A 20447-nucleotide genomic window follows, 5' to 3' on the forward strand; every position below is an offset into this window, starting at 1 on the left:
GAGCATGGTGGGTAAAAAAAACAGTGATAGCCCGTGAGCCTCCAATTAACAATTGTGTACATTTCAATCGTGTGGTACGTTACGGTTTACAAATGGTGGCTGCTCCGTGCTCACCAGCCGTATTTTGGGGTATTTTCAACTCGCCTTGACTTTCAAAGGAATTCATCATTTTAGATACTATAGAAGCAAAAATCTCGCCTGATATTTCTTCCTCCGTGGTACAAGAATCAAGTTTGGAATTATTGATAGGAATACTGATTTTTCGGCGATTTCGTGAAGCATACTTCACCCCCTAGGTCGTTAATTTCGGCCTAGTTTTTCGCCCATTTGTGTTTTCATTTTGGCAAAAATTGTTGTACATTATTTTTTTAAAAACAATTTTTTAAATATAATTAGACAATATGTTAACTATGTAAGCTTCAAACTTCATACAGTTTCGTATCCTTAATTTTCCAATTAAGTGGTACGTGCGTACATCATGTATAATTAACCGTAAATACATATTCAGAGGCTGTACGTCATTCTTTGTCTTCCCCCCCACCCCATGAATCTTGTATTCAACGAGTCAAAAGTATTGGTAGAGTCAGTCTTGCCACACTGGCGGCCAGGACATCCGTGGAAATATCCACACCAAACTACAGAATAACGATGTTTAAGATAGTGTTGATCTTCAGCTTGATTTTCTTTGTACAGGCGTCGCCTCCGGCAGCTCTCCCTTGGAAGAAATATGCCGAGGTTAGTTGTGGGTTCATATTAATTTTGTAGACTAGATGAGGCAAATGTTTCATCATACTACAACATAAGTCATCCAGGATGATATATTCAGTTGTTGTTTCAAGTTCATACTAAGAAATTCAACAAGTCCTACATGCAAACTGTGTGTGTATTAGTTTAGTAGCTTAGGAGCAAATCGTGACTCATCTGTTAAATCGATTCGTAGATCATTTCGTTACAGGTCACCAAATTCTAAGCATTCTAATTCTATGAATGGCGTATTTCGTACCTCGAGGGTCTTTGTTTTGGCCAAAATAACAACTTAGCATCTCTAGTGTCCAGAGTTTATCGTCAAAATTGTATCAATAATTGTAAAAAGCTAACTATTACGTCTCCCCTCTCCGCTATGGCATTTCCCTATTTCAAACAGCGAGATTTTATTCTCACGGATTTTCGGAATAAAAACCACCCATACCCTTTCTAACAACTATATAAAATACATAAATGAACTTTAAATAACTAAATCCAACCTATAGCTACGTCTTGTCCATTCTGTCAATTCTTGACAAGTACGTTCGCTCGAGCTGCAAAAGGTAGGTCATTTATTTTATTTATTTACTCTACGACCCCTTTCAATGAGAGTGTGAGAGACAATTAAAAGTCTTTAAAAATATACACATCAAACACACTTTCAAGAAACAAACGTCAACAGATATATACAGAAATTTCAGACAGAAAACATATACATTATACACAAGTGGGAAAAGAATATTTACAACGACAAATGAAAATTGAACAAAAACATACATAACAAAAGCAGAAGTCAGTTTCCTGGCAAATGAAAGAAAATATATGTAAAATTACTCAAATTTTGATATAATAATTTTGGCGAATTTTGCAAGTGTTTCGGTGTAAATTGCATGTCTAGCTTGAGTTACTTGTTTGTTAATAGCCTTTGTGAATTTACAATTGAAATTAAACGTCATACCCAAATATACATACTCACTGCAAACTTCAATTTTGTAATGACCAAAAGTAAAAAAATTATGTTTCTTTACTTTGCCTTTAGAGAAAATTACCACTTTGGTTTTACTAGTATTAACAATTAGGTGCCAATTTTGACAATAAGTGTGAACTGCATTGAGTGCATGTTGTACATAACCTTAACGTGGCGGTTTACACATGTGTACGCGGCTGAAGTCGCGGTTGTTGGAAAAACAGATACTATCACACATAAATTAACAGTTTTGAGAACTGATATAATGTTTGAGCGATCAATTTCGAAGGTAATAAGAACGTGTATTTGATGCCGAAACACGTTGTAATGGATGTCAAAGGTCACGCCTGTCACGAGTACGACGTACTCGTGACAGGCACTGGGTACGAGCACGACGTTCTCGTGACCGTCGCCTGTCAGCAAACTCGGACAAAAAACAAGTTGAAAAAAAAGTTGAAAAAAAAGTTGAAAAAAAACCAAAAAACTTTTTGACTTTCAATCATATATAATCCTTCTGGTTTGACGAAAAATAAAACAATATTCTCTAATAAATGGAAACTTATTTCAATTAAAATAATGTGAACATTAATAAAAGTACATAAATGGTTAAAATTAGTTTGTAAGTACGAAAAATATAAAATACTACAGCTAAAGTAAAATAATAATTTTGGCCTGAACGGCTTGCCATAGGGAAGTTTTGTCTTACAAATTTGAACTTTTTGCTTTGATATTTCTATTTTGAACCAAAAAAATAATGTTTTGTCCTATGAAAGAAATTTTTATCCTTGTACTGAATATTTTGCTCTCAAAAAATTTATTATTTCTTCCACAAATGTATTGTTCCTATGTCATCTCTGGGCCACTGTAATTTTGTAACTCCGCTGTGTTTCTGCAAGAACAATAGTATCATCAGTATACAGGATAGCATATAAACGTAAAAACACTTCAACATCATCATCACTTAGAAATGTACTGAAATCATTTGCTAAATGGCCTAACCCTCTATAGCTTCTACAATGTACTAAATATTTAAAATCATTCAGGTAAATCGCAAATAAAAGGGGGGAGAGGTTTTCACCATGTCTTACACCAATATTACACATAAACAATTCTGAAATATTACCACAATTTGTGACACAAGATTTTGGCATTTGCATACATATTATAGATAACATTCAGAACTTTACCATTAATGCCATGGCTAATAAGTTTTTTTTCAAAGTCATCCTCTGTCAACTAGGTCAAAGGCTTTTTTGAAATCGATAAAGGCAGTATACTCTCTTCCTACGAGATAGATACAAATCAATAATACTATGCAAGACAAAGGTGTGATCCATCGTACTATAACCTTCCCTAAATCCTGCCTGTTCCTCACCAAGGGTGTCAGTACTCTCAATGAACCAGCTTAGCCTGGGTGCGGACGTGAATAGCTTCCTAAGACAGCTAAGTAAAGTAATTCCGCTATAATTGTCTGGGTCATCAGGGTATCCCTTATTTTTATACAGGGGTTTTATCATACCAATACATCAATCACTAGGGACTATACCTGTATCAAGCACCAGGTTAAAGAGGGTTACTATTATCTCTAAAATTCTGTCTGGGCTATTTTTTGATAAATTCTTTAGTGATATTATCAATTCCACAGGCTTTCCTATTCTTAAGCTTTGGGTGAGGTTTTTTTATTTCTCATCTCCAATGAAATAGTCAGGCGGGTCGGGCGGGCGAAATAAAAAGGGGGGGGGCAAGAAAAAAAATGTATTTTTTCAGTTCTATTCTCTGTCCTTTCTGTCCTGTTAGTCTCTATACAACTTCATTTCTCTTCTCTTTATTGAATTCCTTGTTACAAGTCTCTTTCCTTCATTTTAGCAAGGTTGACAAGTCTGTAGAACAACTTTGTAAGAAGATGATTAAATACTTATCATCCTGATGGGTGTAAATCTGTAGCCATGAACTATTGTATGATTTTATCAGGAGTACTAATACATCGCTAACAATGTTTTCAAGTTATCCAATTTGAACTTTAGTATGTAACTTTTTGAAACACTTACGTGATTGTCATCAGTGTGCTAGATGAATTTTCATTTATAAAAACCATTACTTCTATGAAACATTTTTCTTCAGTGTGAACTTGTCAAAATAATCCACCAGATAACATGTAAACATTTCTAGAACTCAGAACCCCTTTGGGATTTACTGTTTAAAAGTAATTAAAAGTAATAATGTAAACATCGGAATGTCTTCAAAGGTCATGCATGTCATGGGTCATGAAACGCTATGGAGTCGGTCATTTCCCTGATAATACAACTGATTTAAAGCTAAAAACTGGTCAAGAAATTAGGAATGCAGTATGACTTTTACAAATGTTAAGCATAATTTTGAATATCAGTGATGGAAATATTTTGCAGCAAAATGTACCGCGTGACAGTATTGATTTTGAGCCCTGTCCCTCATCAAACCTCAACGGCTTCTGCCATGATGAAAGACACATGCTGCTCTGACGTAACAAAGGGGTTGGGTGGGTGGGTGGTTGAGAGGGGGGGGGGTTAGACGGCGATGTTCTGCCAAAGTTTCCAACAAGTGGGGACACAGGCCTCTTGGTTCCAAAAAGTGGTGTCATTTGACAGGGAGTGGGGTCAATTATTATTGTCTATGAAATATTCATATAAATTATCTCAGACCACTATAGAGATACTGTGGTCTGAGATATTCCATTACGTATAGACCATTACCTAACTACATAAAAAAATTCCATCCATAATAACAGTTCCAGTAAGCTATTTTTTGAAAATTGTGTACTACACATTACACCTTAGAAAAAGAAGGCAATTAAGATTATGTAATTTTAAGTTATATATATATATATATATATATATATATATATATATATATATATATATATATATATATATATATATATATATATATATATATATATATATATATATATATCCCTGACTTTAAAAAGTACCAAATGTGAACGAAAAACTTACAAATAATAGTCAAACAAACTTTAAAATAATTTATTTTTTATTAATTAACCGTTACTGGCTGTGTATCATGATTTGGTCCTGCTATATCAAAACTATTACGCTCTGCCACTGCGGCATAGAGCACTGTCTTAGCAGATTGATACTCACCGAGTTATATATATATATATATATGAATGATATATTGTTTAGAAAGATTGGACAGCCAGGTAGTCACAATTTTTAAACTGAATATCAATGAATAGCAGTGCTAAAATTTATAATTCCCCTTTTTCAGACAAGGACAATGAACAACTTCAAAATAAGTCACAGTGAACATATGATTGAATAAAAACTTTGAGAAATCCTAAACTTGTAACCACTTGTTTCATTTTTAGAATTGTTAGTACACTGCTGTGTTTATCATTCCCTCTTCAAATTCATGACATTTTGAAGAAAAAAAATCCCTGACTTTAAAAAGTACCAAATGTGAACGAAAAACTTACAAATAATAGTCAAACAAACTTTAAAATAATTTATTTTTTATTAATTAACCGTTACTGGCTGTGTATCATGATTTGGTCCTGCTATATCAAATGACAGCATAGTTACGTACCGTAAACTTGCAATGATACGGAAAGCTGACATTAGGTGTCCTTGAAACTCAGAACTTGAATCTTTAACTAAAACTATCAACAAAGTCAAAGTTGGGATGCTCTGTAAATATTACATTAAATTTTTTCTGATTTGCACAACAAGTTCGTTCTTCATGTCTGACATGCATCGGCCGTCTATAGTGGCCATGCCAATGATTACGCATTGATTCAGTGCCCAACATTCACATGTGTCACTAGCACTGTCAACATCATGCAACACGATCCCCTAACACGGAATCAAAATACACATGTACTCATTTAATTTAACCCATCAACAAATGAAAATCACAACCTGTCCCATAAATTTGGTTAACGAAGGCTTCTGAGCTGTGGCATGGCAGATAGATGTTCCGGTAGCAAGTTCAGTGTTTCGCACACGTCAGTGATTAGGTCAGAGGTCACGACAGTGACAGTAGACAAAACATGTGACGAGAGACGTCCATTTCGACGTCTCATCTAATCCCTCTAATGTTTTAATTTGTAGATTAAGTTTATCAAAGTTGATCTTTTTGTAGCATTGTTTATGTTAACAATAGAACTGCGCGTTGTCACTGTATCTTATATGATGTCAACAAAACTTTCCCTTACCCAGTCAGTATACTTCTTGTGGGATTCACGCCGAGTCAGAGCCTGGCCTGGTCCGGCCGTGGACTTAGATAATTTTGATGTCTGCCGTAAAATGAATGCGCCAAAGCGACGCAAGGTGGGAAAATTATTGCTTCATTTGTAATTTTAGGGGGCCAATGTCGCAAGGTCGTGGCCTCGGCAGAACTGGCCTAAGACGCCATGGGGAACCTTACAATTTTGCTGTGCTCAGGGGTCGGTCGGAAATAAAAACACTTTTTTTTTCTGATGTCGGAGCTGCAAATTAGGGTCGGTCGGGAGATGAGAAACAGAAAAATAAAAAGGGCCGCCCTTAACTACAAGTTTTTGGACTTCATCCACAGTGAAAGGAAAATTAATAAACTCATTGGCAGAGTGGCTTACAGTGCTTGGATTAAAATTCGCACCATCTTGCTCAGAACTGTTACAGTTTTGGCTGAGGTTCTTGAAATGACCAAAAAAGGCTTCAATGGACACCTTTCCTAACTTAATTTCGGGGTTACTCGCCTTATTAATAATATCCCAGAATTCTTTGGAATTGTCCTTCTTTAGATTCCTTAATTTCTTATGCAAACTGTTGTGGTAGCATCTGTATTTTTGCTTAATTAGCTTTTTATATGCTTTTATTTCTATTCCTTATCGCCATTTTCGCTTCGAGAGTGTTAATTTTCTTTAGCCTATTTTTGGTTCTAATATATTAACACCTTTGCTGTAAACAAACATTATCAAACCATAGTTTGTTCGAATTCAACTGTTTCTTAATGAATTTTGATTTTTTTAGAAATAACTTCTTTGGTCATACCGACCGACTTTGCAGTACTTATGAAAATCTCACACAGATCTGTAGTTAAGATGTCCACGTCAACTTGCTGCAACATACATTTGTTAGTAATAACAATCTTTTTATTTAGGGTTTCAATGGCCTCTGCATGCTCATTAAATGTGTTTTGAAGACACCTGAAAGTTCAGTCTGCCATTTAGTTTTGAGTGAGTTAAAATTACCGTTTACAGAATTAGAAGTAGGAATAACCTGAGAGGTGTCACTGGAAGATTCATTAACAGAACTTGCAATTTTCGCTTTGATAATAAGGTTTACATGACAATGTACATCCGAAAGACAGCTGTTAAATGAATCAATTTCAAAATCTGTAACTAGTGGAAACAAGGATGGAGATGCAATTGCATAATCTACTGTGCAAGAACCATTAGGTTTATAACATGTAAAGTTTCCCTGGCCATAGTCTTTTCCCAGTCTTCCATTGACAATCTTCAGATTTAAACCTTTACAGACTTCAAGTAAATCAAACCCATTATTATTAGTAGATTTATCATGGTTATATCTTTGAGTTGTAATCCCCAATTGATCCAAATTATGCACACTATCATAAATATTTCCAATATCAATTACACAATTTAGAACAGTTTCTTCCTCAATTGTAATGATATCACTGAGAGTACCTGTGATACAGATTAGCTCATGCAAACAGATTAGCTCAATATTGCACATGCGCATAGCCTTTTCCACGTTTAAGCAGCTGTCATATCGCATATTTTGCGGCTCCAGCCAGTTTTCATTGTCCACCACTGATAAAACGTTAGGCTGGAAGTGACAGAATAGACAAGACGTATGTTGCATTTAATGATCTAAAGTTGTTTTTTGTATTTTTATAGTCATTAGAATGGGATGGGTTGGTCCGTGCGAATGAAATCTGTTCGCACTCTCGCTATTTGAAATAGGGAAGAACCAGAGCGGAGAGGGAAGACGTGACGAACCTAGTAGCATATACATCCAGAGCTACCCACACATAACATGTTATGGTCAAACGAAATGTTTTAGGGACCGGACAGAATTTATGGCAGGGGGGGGGGCTGGGGAGAAATTATCTCTGACTTGATTTTTTTCCTGCCCCCCCCCATCCACTGTGACCAAAATTTCACAGTCCCCCCTTTCAAAAGTATAAAAATTTCATGCCCCCCCCCCAAAAAAAAGAAGAAAAAAAAGTGCACAATATCCTGCCCCCTACAATAACTAAAAAGAGTACAATTTGTTTTGTTACTGTAGCACAACTGTAATATTTCTTTTGGTACTACTATTATGTTACTATTTCAGCCCAAACAACTTAGTAGTTGTAGAGGAAGTTTTTTAGAAAACAAAACAAAATAAAACATTTTGACCATACATGTAATCATACACATGTGGTATAATCTTATTCATTTCCCAACTAGACACCAAAAGTAGTCATCACTTAATACCAAGGCATTTGATGTGGTGGTTTTAACTGTCATTCACTGATACATACACAGAAACACAGACACAGAGTAAACACACATTCACATGCGTGATTTGTGAAAAACTGTAGTGGTGGGGAGTATCTAAGGACATCACATCACCTACACAGTGTATTCAAATATCTATTTATACTCATAGCACAATAACTATCTAATGTCAGACATTTGTGATGTCATGAAGTGCTAGCAAACTAAGGATTTTATGCACACTGAGGTCTGACAAATATAGCTTTCACTTTCCTACACCAAATGCATTACCAATACACATGTAAATATAAGACATTTGTGACTTCATGAAAGTGCAAAGAAATTCAGAATGTTGTGGAATACTTAGATGTAATCAATATGCTTTCAGTTCCAAAACCATACATATTTAAACCTATAGTGTCAGGCATTTGTGACTTCATGATGGGGACAGCAAATTCAGAATTGTATTCAATACACTGTACAGTGATCAGATGAGTATATACGGCCAGAAGGCAACTACCAAAGTTAGTGCAAAGTCACTGATGAAAAAAACACTTAACACCACGCAGACATCTAAATGCTTTACAATATTTAGTACAGATAGATGCATTTGATGATGCTGAGGAGGGAAATAGTTTGATTTCACTGGTTTTAGATAGAAAGAAAGACAAGTCTTGCCTCACATCTTCAGACTCTAGTGAGTCTGAGAGTGAAACTCAAGAATAGTGTCAAGGAAAGAAATAAAACACCTATCTAAATTAATCTGGCCAGACGTTTTTGTATTTACATTTTTCACCAAAAGGTCACTTTTTAATCACATAAATTACAGGTCCTATGCTAGTATATTACCATATATATATATATATATATATATATATATATATATATATATATATATATATATATATATATATATATATATATATATATATATATATATATATATATATATATATATATATAGTTTTAGTAGTACTGGAACTCTTTCTTGGTTGTAACTCGGAGTTTCACGCATTGCGCGATCATCAGACAACTGCGCTCTGGCACTGCGGTATAGAGCACTGTCTTAGCAGATTGATACACACCGAGTTATATATATATATATATATATATATATATATATATATATATATATATATATATATATATATATATATATATATATATATATATATATGTGTCTGATGATCGCAATATGCGTGAAACTCCGAGTTACACCCAAGAAAGAGTTCCAGTACTACCAAAACTATTACGCTCTGCCACTGCGGTATAGAGCAGATTGATACTCACCGAGTTATATATATATATATATATATATATATATATATATATATATATATATATATATATATATATATATATATATATATATATATACATAAAATACACAAGATATATAAATATATATATAGATATATATATATATATATATATATATATATATATATATATATATATATATATATATATATATATATATATATATATATATATATAACTCGGTGAGTATCAATCTGCTAAGACAGTGCTCTATACCGCAGTGGCAGAGCGTAATATATATATATTACATATTATATTATTTATTTGCCAGAGGTTGAAATATTTTTACATATCAAGTGAGGAAAATGAAATAATCAAGTAATCACATCGCCAATTAGAAAAAGTATATATAACAGAATAACTTGAACTTCTGGCTGGACCACAAAAATAGTTTGTTCAAACTAGTCGAGTTCGAGGCCCAAGGAAAACATATACAGTAATATGATATAAAAAAATAACCAAAAAAAACCCCTTGAAATAACAGACCAAAACGAAAGCAAAACACACACACACACACACACACACACACACACACTCAAAGAAAACATATGCATGAAGAGCAATGTCTTAATACCAAAAAGAAATACACATGTCGAAATATATATATACATATATATATATATATATATATATATATATATATATAATATATATATATATATATATATGTATATATATATATACATGAGTGTCTGATGATCGCAATATGCGTGAAACTCCGAGTTACACCCAAGAAAGAGTTCCAGTACTACCAAAACTATATATATATATATATATATATATATATATATATATATATATATAGCATAGAACCTGTAATAATGTGATATATATATATATATATATATATATATATATATATATATATATATATATATATATATATATATATATAGCATAGGACCTGTAATAATGTGATATATATATATATATATATATATATATATATATATATATATATATATATATATATATATATATATATATATATATATATATATATACATATGTATCCTTGATGGTAATTACACACTGAACCTGTTTCCACAGTGCTAAAATGTATGTATGTATACATATGTGTGTGTGTGAACAACTTGGAGTATATAACAGTAATTCAGGGTGTATCAAATTAATCTTGAGTAGTGTTTTTATGCTTCACTAAATAGGTACATACAAACGTACACACTTCCATTTCAATACATAAATGAAAGTGTAGACATTCAATATTAAAGGCGATATCAAGTGCTATCTCATGCAATGCTAAATTTTGCAATGACAAAATATTTCGCAGCCCCCCCCCTTTCAAACCATGAGAATTTTCATGGCCCCCCCTTCAAGCCTCCCATTTTTTCATACCCCCCCCCCCCCGCCGTAAATTCTGTCCGGTCCCTTAGCGCCCATTTCGGTGATGAACAAGTATCCTGTCAGAACCAACATGTTTAACTGGAAGCAAACGCTACAATTCCTGTAACATAAATACAAATAGACGGAAGCAATTCAGATCAGAATCGCAAAGTCGGGTGAATTTTTCTACTAAATTACGCCGTACCTGCCAAAAAATCGGACATTTCCAAACCCCAACATTACTAACAGAGCCTTCAAGACCTAACTGTTCAGATGTACACCAATCCCGTCAAAATTGACAAACGGGTAGTACGCTGACATCTCACTCACGTTTTCAGCATGATCTCGTCTATTTGCGTTTACGTTACAGGAATTGTAGCGTTTGCTTCCAGTTAAACATCGGAATGACAAAAAGCACAAAAAACAGCAGAAAAAAACCTCCAAACCACAGCAAACGCTACAATTATTGCTGCTACTTCAAAGCCAATTTTCATTGTCCACCACTGATAAAACGCTGTTCTGAGCACAGGCGTTTCTAATGGTTGTAATTCCACCCCAAGTGTTTTGCATTTTCAGTTCATTTAGGATAAAAAAGCTGACCAACCATGGAGGTTGTTCTCGTTTAGACTAAATCCAACATTGGGTCCTCAGTGTCAAATTCCAAGCTTATTCAATAATGTTCTCAATTGTATTGCTAATCCAGTTCTGTACGGAAAGTGTCCAACCACAGCAAATTCTCCACTATCAGGAAGGCGTGCACCATCCAAATGGGAGACGTGTCAGTCTTGGGTTGTGTGTATCCACATAATCAACTCGGTTCGACCATCATTTTCGTTTCTTTTCTCTGATTGGCTGTTCTATACTATGTATCCATAACAGGTGTGCAGAGTCGATTATACTTCTAAAATACAACAATAGGGCTAAATTATTCTATCAACCTCTGCAACTGATTTCGGAAAGATTTGTGGGTTGTCTCGTTGTGCTTTCGGTATCTTTTTCTCCCTTGATGTGTATGTCAGGTATCGCATTCCTACTTCGGTGTTGTTCATGATATCAAACGAAAATTCTTTCTTTCTTTTTTTTTGGGGGGGGGGGTGGCAATCGGGGGGGGGGCGAATTTGTTTTTAAAATCCTAATATTTTCTCATCAGGCCCTCCCCTCTTGCCGTAAAATCTGCTCATTCATTTAGTCTATCTTTCGTATATTCAAGCAAAATTGAGTGACTCCAGGAGACATATTTCTATGTAATGCTATTTCCTTATAGGACCCTATATATTCACTCATCTCATTTCAAACACAAATGTCAAAGATGTAACCTACAGAAGAAAAAACTAGATTAGAATATATAGCATTCTTAGTATCAATCTGAACGGTCTTTGGCAGTGGAAGAAATGGATATATGATAACATACATCATGTTAATTTCATTAAAAAGTGGACTCTAAAATTTCAGTTATTTGATCTTTGTTTTTCTAATTCATGACCGATTCGTCGAGCTTTTATTTATCGTTTTCCAAGTTTACTCTGGCGTTATATTTATTTATTCCTGTCTTTCATCATCCACTGTATACGTTGTTTGTTTAAAGCGATGCTCACGTTTTGCAATGGAGGGTCTTATTTGAACTTTTACTTTTTCACAACGGTATTCATTCATAAGACGAGAGGGAGAGGATTCACGGCTCATCTCAACCTTCTTGCTCACGGTCAGTAGTTAATTATATATAAGTCGATGGATCATGGCAACGATGGCATGAGAAGGGTAGCTTGACGGTGTATTAAAGTCACTCGTGGGAAAGTAGTTATAAACCGGACAATTGCGCCAATCTTTGAGTGACACCAAGCTTATGTAAATGTTAAATTCAATGTCGCCTCGTTTTTTTCTTCTTTTTTTTTTTTTTTTTTTTTTTTTTTTTATCAAGAAGGCTATTTGTGCAGAAGAACGACGCCAAGTGTTTAACACAGATGACGCTCATTTAAATTTCCTTTTTTTCCAATCACGCACCCGTTATCAGGACGTACGAATTTCCACCATATGATATTTCTTGTTGGAAAAGGAAAATGCATATGTGTACCCCGGGCATATAATTTGCCTGGTGAATAATAGAGTTTCTACTATTTCACATAATATCATCGTCATTTCGAGTTTTACATGTAGCTGGGAGCTGTGTGTGATTTCCGACGCAATGCCAATGATTTGAGTTTCATAAGTCACTCTCATGTCATGTACTCACTTTCTCGCTCTCTACATAAGCAAACATGCTTTGTATAAATTTCTCTCTGATAAAATTCACCCGTGGAGAACACTGTTTAGATTATCTGTAAACTAGGAAATATATCCGTGTCTGTGTACATGACAAAATGTTGGGGACAACTCCTGGGCTTTGCTCAGCGGAATGCTCACTTGCAGAACCACAGGGTGCAAGGCATTGTTGCTAGGCAACCACATAGCATCCATGCGTCACATAGCTACAAGATAAAACGAGACACAAAAGAATGCAAACTACGCTGTTGTGAAGACGACGACAGAAATCAACAAATTTCATAAATTTGATAAGATGAAACTCGATAGGACGAGAAGAGAAAAGACAATGCGACATGCAAGCCATGAAATACCTACCAACTGTTCACATCATTCTGTAAACTCTGATCTTAAGATTGAGTTTCTTCCAGCTTTGCATGTCTTATGATGTCAATATATTCGCTCTTGTTTCTCCACTTTTCCAGACAGTAGACCTTACGATACTTATTTCAATATTTCATTAAACTATGCAAATTAGTCGTACCGTAGGCAAAGACTACGAGTCAATATACTTCTTGACCTGCGGACTCTGAAGCATTTACTATACTCGGGTCACTCACCTTTTGTTTCACTCCACATCGGGATAGTGTCCATCATCATACATATATTCAAAATGCTATTCATGACATTACTAAGCCAATGATAACACAAACACTCTTTCAAACAAACATATCTTCATCCGCATTTGTCACGAGCAGTAAATTACCATGGCAACGGATCCGTCTTTCGAAGTTTTTGAATTGGTTAGTAGGGTTGCTAAGTCATTTGACAAAGTAACCGTTTCTACAATGAAGATACAAGAACTTTGTACTTTGTATAAATAGATGGTATAAGAGTTCGGTGTGACTAAAGTACGCACAACTTTGCAGTGACTAAGCCGGAAGCACGAGCAGGAGTTGAGTTCATGAATATGTATTCGTTCGTTCATTTCACAAGCCAGCAATGCTTATTACATGTTTTTATTGTTACTTGTTGTTTTCGTTCTCATCGGAGGTTACAGTTTCATTCAATACACTGCAAGCTACCCCCACCCCACCAACATGTTCATCCTTCTCGTATTTGTAAGTGCTTAGACGGCAGTCAGGATTTACGCTGGGGGGGGGGGGGACCTTGGGAGAAATTGGGGGGAGCATGAAAATTCTGATGGTCTGAAAGGGGGCACAACATATTTTGCTCATGATTTGAACCAAATTAAACCTCAGGAGAGGTCGTTTACCAAGTACATTTGAACATTTCTTGTGGCTTTGCCACAATTACTTAGAAAGCAATACTTGATGAAGTGGGTGACTGCCATGCGAACGTGTTTTGTATATCCCTTAATATCTCTTCCCGTCTGTCTGTCTGTCTGTCTGTCTGTCTGTCTGTATGTATGTATGTATGTATGTATGTATGTATGTATGTATGTATGTATGTATGTATGTACATTCAGATATAGTCAGGTATTTACCAACTATGTCTTGAATTTTACCTTGAAAAATAATTTTTATTCGAAACGTTGGATTACATCTATTTATTCGGACTGTCTCACAAGTTCCATTTCTGTACGTACGTGTGTTATGTGTATGCTTTTATTTGGATCAGTAAAATACCCCCCTCTCTCTCTCTCTCTCCCTCCTCCTCCCTCCACCCCCCCCCCCCCTCTCTCTCTCTCTCTCTCTCTCTCTCTCTCTCTCTCTCTCTCTCTCTCTCTCTCTCTCTCTCTCTCAGTCGCTCGCTCGCTCGCTCTATCTCTGTTGAGAATACAACATATTTTTTAAACAAAATCAAACCCCAGGAGCAGTCGTTTATACATTTTGCAAAATGTTCACTTTATTTACCTACCATACATGAGGCATAGCCAAGCGAGTGTGTGTGTGTGTGTTTGCCAAATTATCTCTTTATAAGTTAAAGTATCGAATATAGCATAACAATGTATTGGGAGTAAAATTGAGGTATATATTGAAGACAATTTTCAAGTACTCTATGGCTTTCGATAATGCGTGTCACGGATTTTAATTTTTTGGAGAGCGTGAAGGTCCCCCTTGGGGGGGGGGGTGCTACGAAAAAAATGTTGACGAAAATATTTTCTCCCCAGGCCCTCCCTGCAGTAAATTCTGACCGCAGCCTTAGCGAAAAACCGTACCGTTATACGGCGTAAATAGATGTTCCCCTCGAGGCATTCACAGATGAATACACCGCTAAGGGTACCAGTACCTGGCTATTTATTATTTGTAGAGATCTTCCGATCCCGTTTTCCCATAAAGCAGAAAAAAAACAATTCTATCTTTTTTTATGCTCGCTACGTTTTTTTATGTAAAATAAATAAGACGTGAAAACAAAAATTAAGAAGTTTTGATCGTAAATGATTGCGTTCGATTTCGCTTGCAAGGACTTCGCATTTCTCGTGCCTAGTAATGTTTCTAGCCGAACTAACATCAAAGAGGTCGCCCCAGGCTCCGTGCTTAGCCCAAGAACTCCAGAAAAACATCAGTGCATTTTATACAGTGGCTTTTGAAAAGATGTATTCCAGCTAAGAGCTGTTGTCTCCGTTGGCTGGGAGAACAGGAAATTTTAATACGTGATTTTAAAGACTGTGTCATCTTTATGTCAAAATATATATGTATAAATGCTTAGATTATGTAAAGAATTAAACACCCAAGACTGGGGGTGAAAATTAATACTGTCTAAGTCAAACTAATTATCGTAGTGCAATTATTACAGCATATTGTGGCCACCAGTTCATGTTTGTGACTAGTTTTGAATTTCCCTTCGCTGTCAGTTATGAGAAGAGAGCGCACTCAAAATGTAAAATGCTTGTGAAAGAATGCTCTTTAGTACCCCGATATTATATTTATTCAAAGCCACCAGTTGCCGGCAATCAATCTGTTGACACTTAAGGTCAAACGGTAAAACCCTCTGGCCTGCGCCGCTGTTCTCTCAGTGAACAACACAACTAGTGAAGATTGCTTCCAGACGTCTGCCATCTATTTTGATATAAGTCGCGTGTTTGGAAAAAGAAACATTTTGGTTTCGAAGTTTTCCCCGTTGTGTTCAACGACTTACTTTGCATACCTCGTAGGTCTTACTCGGCCGAGTATATAGCGTTAAGTGTGAGTGCGAGTGTGCGTCTGACGGTCGCTACTCGCTGCTACAGTATGATCCATTGATCAGGGCTAGCTTAGTGTATGTGTTGCCATGGCAGAAAATAACCACGCGCATGGTATGCATCTGTTGCTCCCCGATAAAACAGCCATTAAAGGCAGCCAAAGACAAACAAACGCCATTCTTGTTGAACTCTATACTTTAGACTAGCGACCAAATCATAGACTATGAAACGTTGCATTTATATCCGATACCAAATAAAGGAAATCTCATGGAAAATAAAATAATATGTGTCTCTCTATTATTATATACTAATTTACCTTGTTTACTTTGTCGGTCTAGGTTTTTCTTTTTCCGAGCGTAAGCGAATCTGTTGCTAGCATCAGGTGTGTCGGAAAGTATAGCTTATTATTCGATGAAGCAGTCTAGCCTAGTGATTTGCCACAGACTGAACAAAAACAAGACAAGTTTCACATACACTTATTTACTTTCTAAACACGTCTTGTAAAGAAAAGACACTTGCTATTTCAATATAAAACTAACGTGATCATCCTTCGTGAATCGAAGGAACATTCTTTGTCACTTCTACTCCCTTAGCCTGGTAACCCAATCGAATACTTGTTCAGTCTTCATTGTTTACCATAGCGTCCATACGTGTTGTTTTGTCTAAATGAATGTCGGTCACGTTATTGTAAAAAAAATAACATCTTGTAGTGGCTCTTTTCTGGTCACAAGCTTAATAGTATCTGTTGAAAATTCTGAACGCCCCGAGGCAATTCTTTAGACGGCAAGCCATGCGTATAGCCTCGAATATGCAAGTAAAATCGCCCACCACGACCAATTAGAAGAATACAGAAGAAAAGTCGTGGTACAAATCTCCCTTTCGCTTCCAAATGACTTTTCTCTTTAAAACTTAGCCCTTGGAAAGGTGTACATCATTTATACACAATGCAACTCACCGAATCATTAAAATGAAGACTATATCAGTCCTGAATTTTAGATTCAATCTTTATTTACATATGAAATAAGTTCATTCTCATATCTAATCAAATTACACCTTCACACTTCTGACATCCGAGGTGTTCAATAAAAACCCCGAAAGTTTTCACAATGTGTGTTTGACAACACGCAGTTATGTGAATATATCATTATGAACTGTATGAATGGTAAACAGTGGATAGATTGCTATCCATTCAAATATGGCACAGACTGTTAAAGATGTTCCCGATAACTCACAGTGTGATCAATGACATTTACTGGTCACTATGCAAGACATTTTTTGTAACCTTCAAGTGCATTTCATGTATTCCATTATGTACAGAAATGAAATAAAAACAACAAAGAAAGAAGAAAATAGACTTGTTCCTCAAATAGAAATATAATTACTTGACAATGTAAAAAAAAAATGCCATAACATTTAGTCCGACAACAGTAGACTACTGAAACCATCTACTTACAACAAACACAGCAAACTTGGCAGTTTATACGAAATAACATATTACGTAATTTTTAAGTACCTTGTTTTAGTATACCCGAAGTCTTTATGTTCATTACAAGTCACTACCACAGAATGGGACCACCCATTTCAAGTTGTCGGCGGACGCATAGTTCAGTGGTCAGATGAATTATGGATAATGATTATCACATATGAATTGGATGGAAACGTTGAGGATAACTTGATATACTCTTAGTGGGAATGGGTTTAAAGATGCGAGGTGTACTGCTGGAATTTAATGAATCATTAATCGGTACAGCAGCAGGTGGCAGTGTTAAGTTCAATGGTGGTTGTAAGGTTGTTGAGTTGCTCGTTGTGGTTGGTATCAGTGACGAATAAAGATTATGTCGTGGATATAAGTTCATGGCTTCGTAGAATGATAGAGGGGCACATCCAATCGGAGTAGATGGGCTACCAGCCGCCGAATGGTGATGACCATGGCAATTACATCGATTACTGTTCGAAGCAGCAGTACGGTACAGAGCGGCTAGGTGACTCGTCCCATAGTCACTAAAACTCGCGAAAGGGTAATGATGACAATGATAACTCCCATGATGAAGTGCACTATGATCCGTCAGTGGGATTGAAGGGAATACAAACGCACCTTTCTCGTTGTCTTCTTCTCGTACTTGTGGATGAACGATGGCACTAATTGAATGTTTTATTTCCGTATGTTTGTTCAATGTTTGTGTCTCAATCATTGTTTTTGGCATGCTGGCTGGTAAGGCACCTCGACCTGGTTCTTGCCAAAATGATGCTGGTAAGCGACGTTTCCGAAGCGGAACGGGATTGCCGACATTTTGTCCCTGTTGAGTTTTCCGATCTCGCTCAACAACATCCTTTTGGTACAAGTCTTCATTCCCTTTTCTAAGTTCACGGTGATATTCACCCGAGCTTCCTAGCGACATATCAGTGTTATAGCTAAATTCTGAAGCACTGTCACTACCTTCTGAAGTCAAACTAGATATGCTGGTCGATCGTTTCTTCATGCACCGAAGAGGTTCTACTCGAGTAGCGTTATGGACGACCACCGCCCTTGTATACTCGGAGGCACCTTCACGATCAGACGGCGAAAACCTTTTCAATTGTTTCTGAAGATATTTTCTGTGATCAACAGACTTCTTACACGGAGCTGACTTATCGAGAGCGGCTTTGATGTCACAAGATGCGAGATTGACAAAATTCAAAAGTGTCTTCACATCGCCTTCAGATGTTGGTTGCGTCTGTGCCATGCTATCAGTCCGACAGGACTGAGATTTCTCCTGCAAGTTGTCCCCGGATTGTGGCCGAGTACTCGCTACTGATCCCCCACTGGAATCCTGTTCGGCTTGTGTCATATTTGCCGTGGAGAAGTATACAGGAGGAGACGATCCGATGTCTCTACCAATCCAGTCTTCACTAATTGACGTTGCACCGAAGTTCTCCTCTATGATTGGTGACAAGTAATGCCCGAGAACTATCAAGTTGCACACATTACGACAGCTGCAAAGACCAGTGGCAGACAAGCTCTCAATTTTCAACCGTTTACTGTTGGCTATTACAGGCGATAATATGGTACTACTTGACGTGATCCCAACAGCCTATTGAAAAGCCGACTTCCATGACATACATTCCCGGGTAAATGTTATTGTAGTAATTGTTATTAAACTATGAACTCTAGCAGCAGGAAGGACTGTATCGTACGTTTGTATGTGTACACGATTATCCCCCAGTGAGTGGATGGGAGGAAAGGCAACAATGTATAACCTTTGTAAATACCTTACAGCGAGAGATTGATAGCGAAGTACACTTTACACGAACACAGCAAGACGTACGTATCTTGCCACTTTGACGACTGTCTGCGAGTCCGCTACACGCGTACGTCTCCGTCACAGAGCCTTATATCCGTCTAGAGGAAGTATTCTCAGCGTGGAGACTTCCTGCATTGCCGGGCCAACGCAATCCACTGCAAAACCCTCCAAAAATCTCAATAACCTTTGACGTCTGTCATTCAAGCTAGGGCCAACCAAATTTGTCCAGCGTATTTGTATGGCATTTTACATTGAAACATTGCCGTTGCCTAGGCGACCATTGTCTGCTTATATTGTGAAATTAACTGTAGGATCAATGGTAACCTTAATCTGCAGAATTGATATTTCATTGATAGAAATTGTAGTTGGTGGGTGAAAATATGTCAAGTTCTATGTATGTATGTATGTATGTATGTATGTATGTATGTATGTATGTATGTGCGTGTGTGTGTGTGTGTGTGTGCGTGTATGTCTGTCTGGTGTGTGTGTGTGTATGTATGTATGTATGTATGTATGTATGTATGTATGTACATTATGTGTATGTTTTTATTGGGATCCGTAAAACACCTCAAAGGCACGTAGTAAACAAATAACCTCGAGCGAACTTTTCCTCCGATTCGCGTGTACACCTCTCTCTCTCTCTCTCTCTCTCTCTCTCTCTCTCTCTCTCTCTCTCTCTCTCTCTCTCTCTCATTTTGTTTTTTGTTAATTGTTTTCTGTGGGATCAAAATGTAACTCTTTAAGTTCATTCATTTTGCAAAGTATTTGTATACACAGTTCTTACTTTTGAACACGATCACTTACAAGCTTAAGGTCGTTAGCTTCGCGAGTTGCCTTGCTCGACATTTTCAAATTTCCAACTGTCTAGTCCGGACCGTTCCGCCCTTTTACCGTTAGCATTCCTTCTCACCGGTGAGAATCAACTCA

The 20447-nt window shown here is 36.4% G+C and overlaps 1 protein-coding gene across 1 annotated transcript; it reads right to left on the reverse strand.

The window, feature by feature from the left end:
- Positions 1-17275: 17275 nt before the first annotated feature.
- Positions 17276-19724, reverse strand: LOC144453398 (uncharacterized). The gene has a single exon (XM_078144682.1). It carries the CDS (start codon positions 19065-19067, stop codon positions 17877-17879), a length of 1191 nt encoding a protein of 396 aa, XP_078000808.1. The 5' UTR covers positions 19068-19724; the 3' UTR covers positions 17276-17876.
- Positions 19725-20447: the final 723 nt, after the last annotated feature.

The sequence above is a fragment of the Glandiceps talaboti genome, chromosome 2 (assembly GCF_964340395.1).
Source record: "Glandiceps talaboti chromosome 2, keGlaTala1.1, whole genome shotgun sequence".
Classification (NCBI taxonomy): domain Eukaryota; kingdom Metazoa; phylum Hemichordata; class Enteropneusta; family Spengelidae; genus Glandiceps; species Glandiceps talaboti.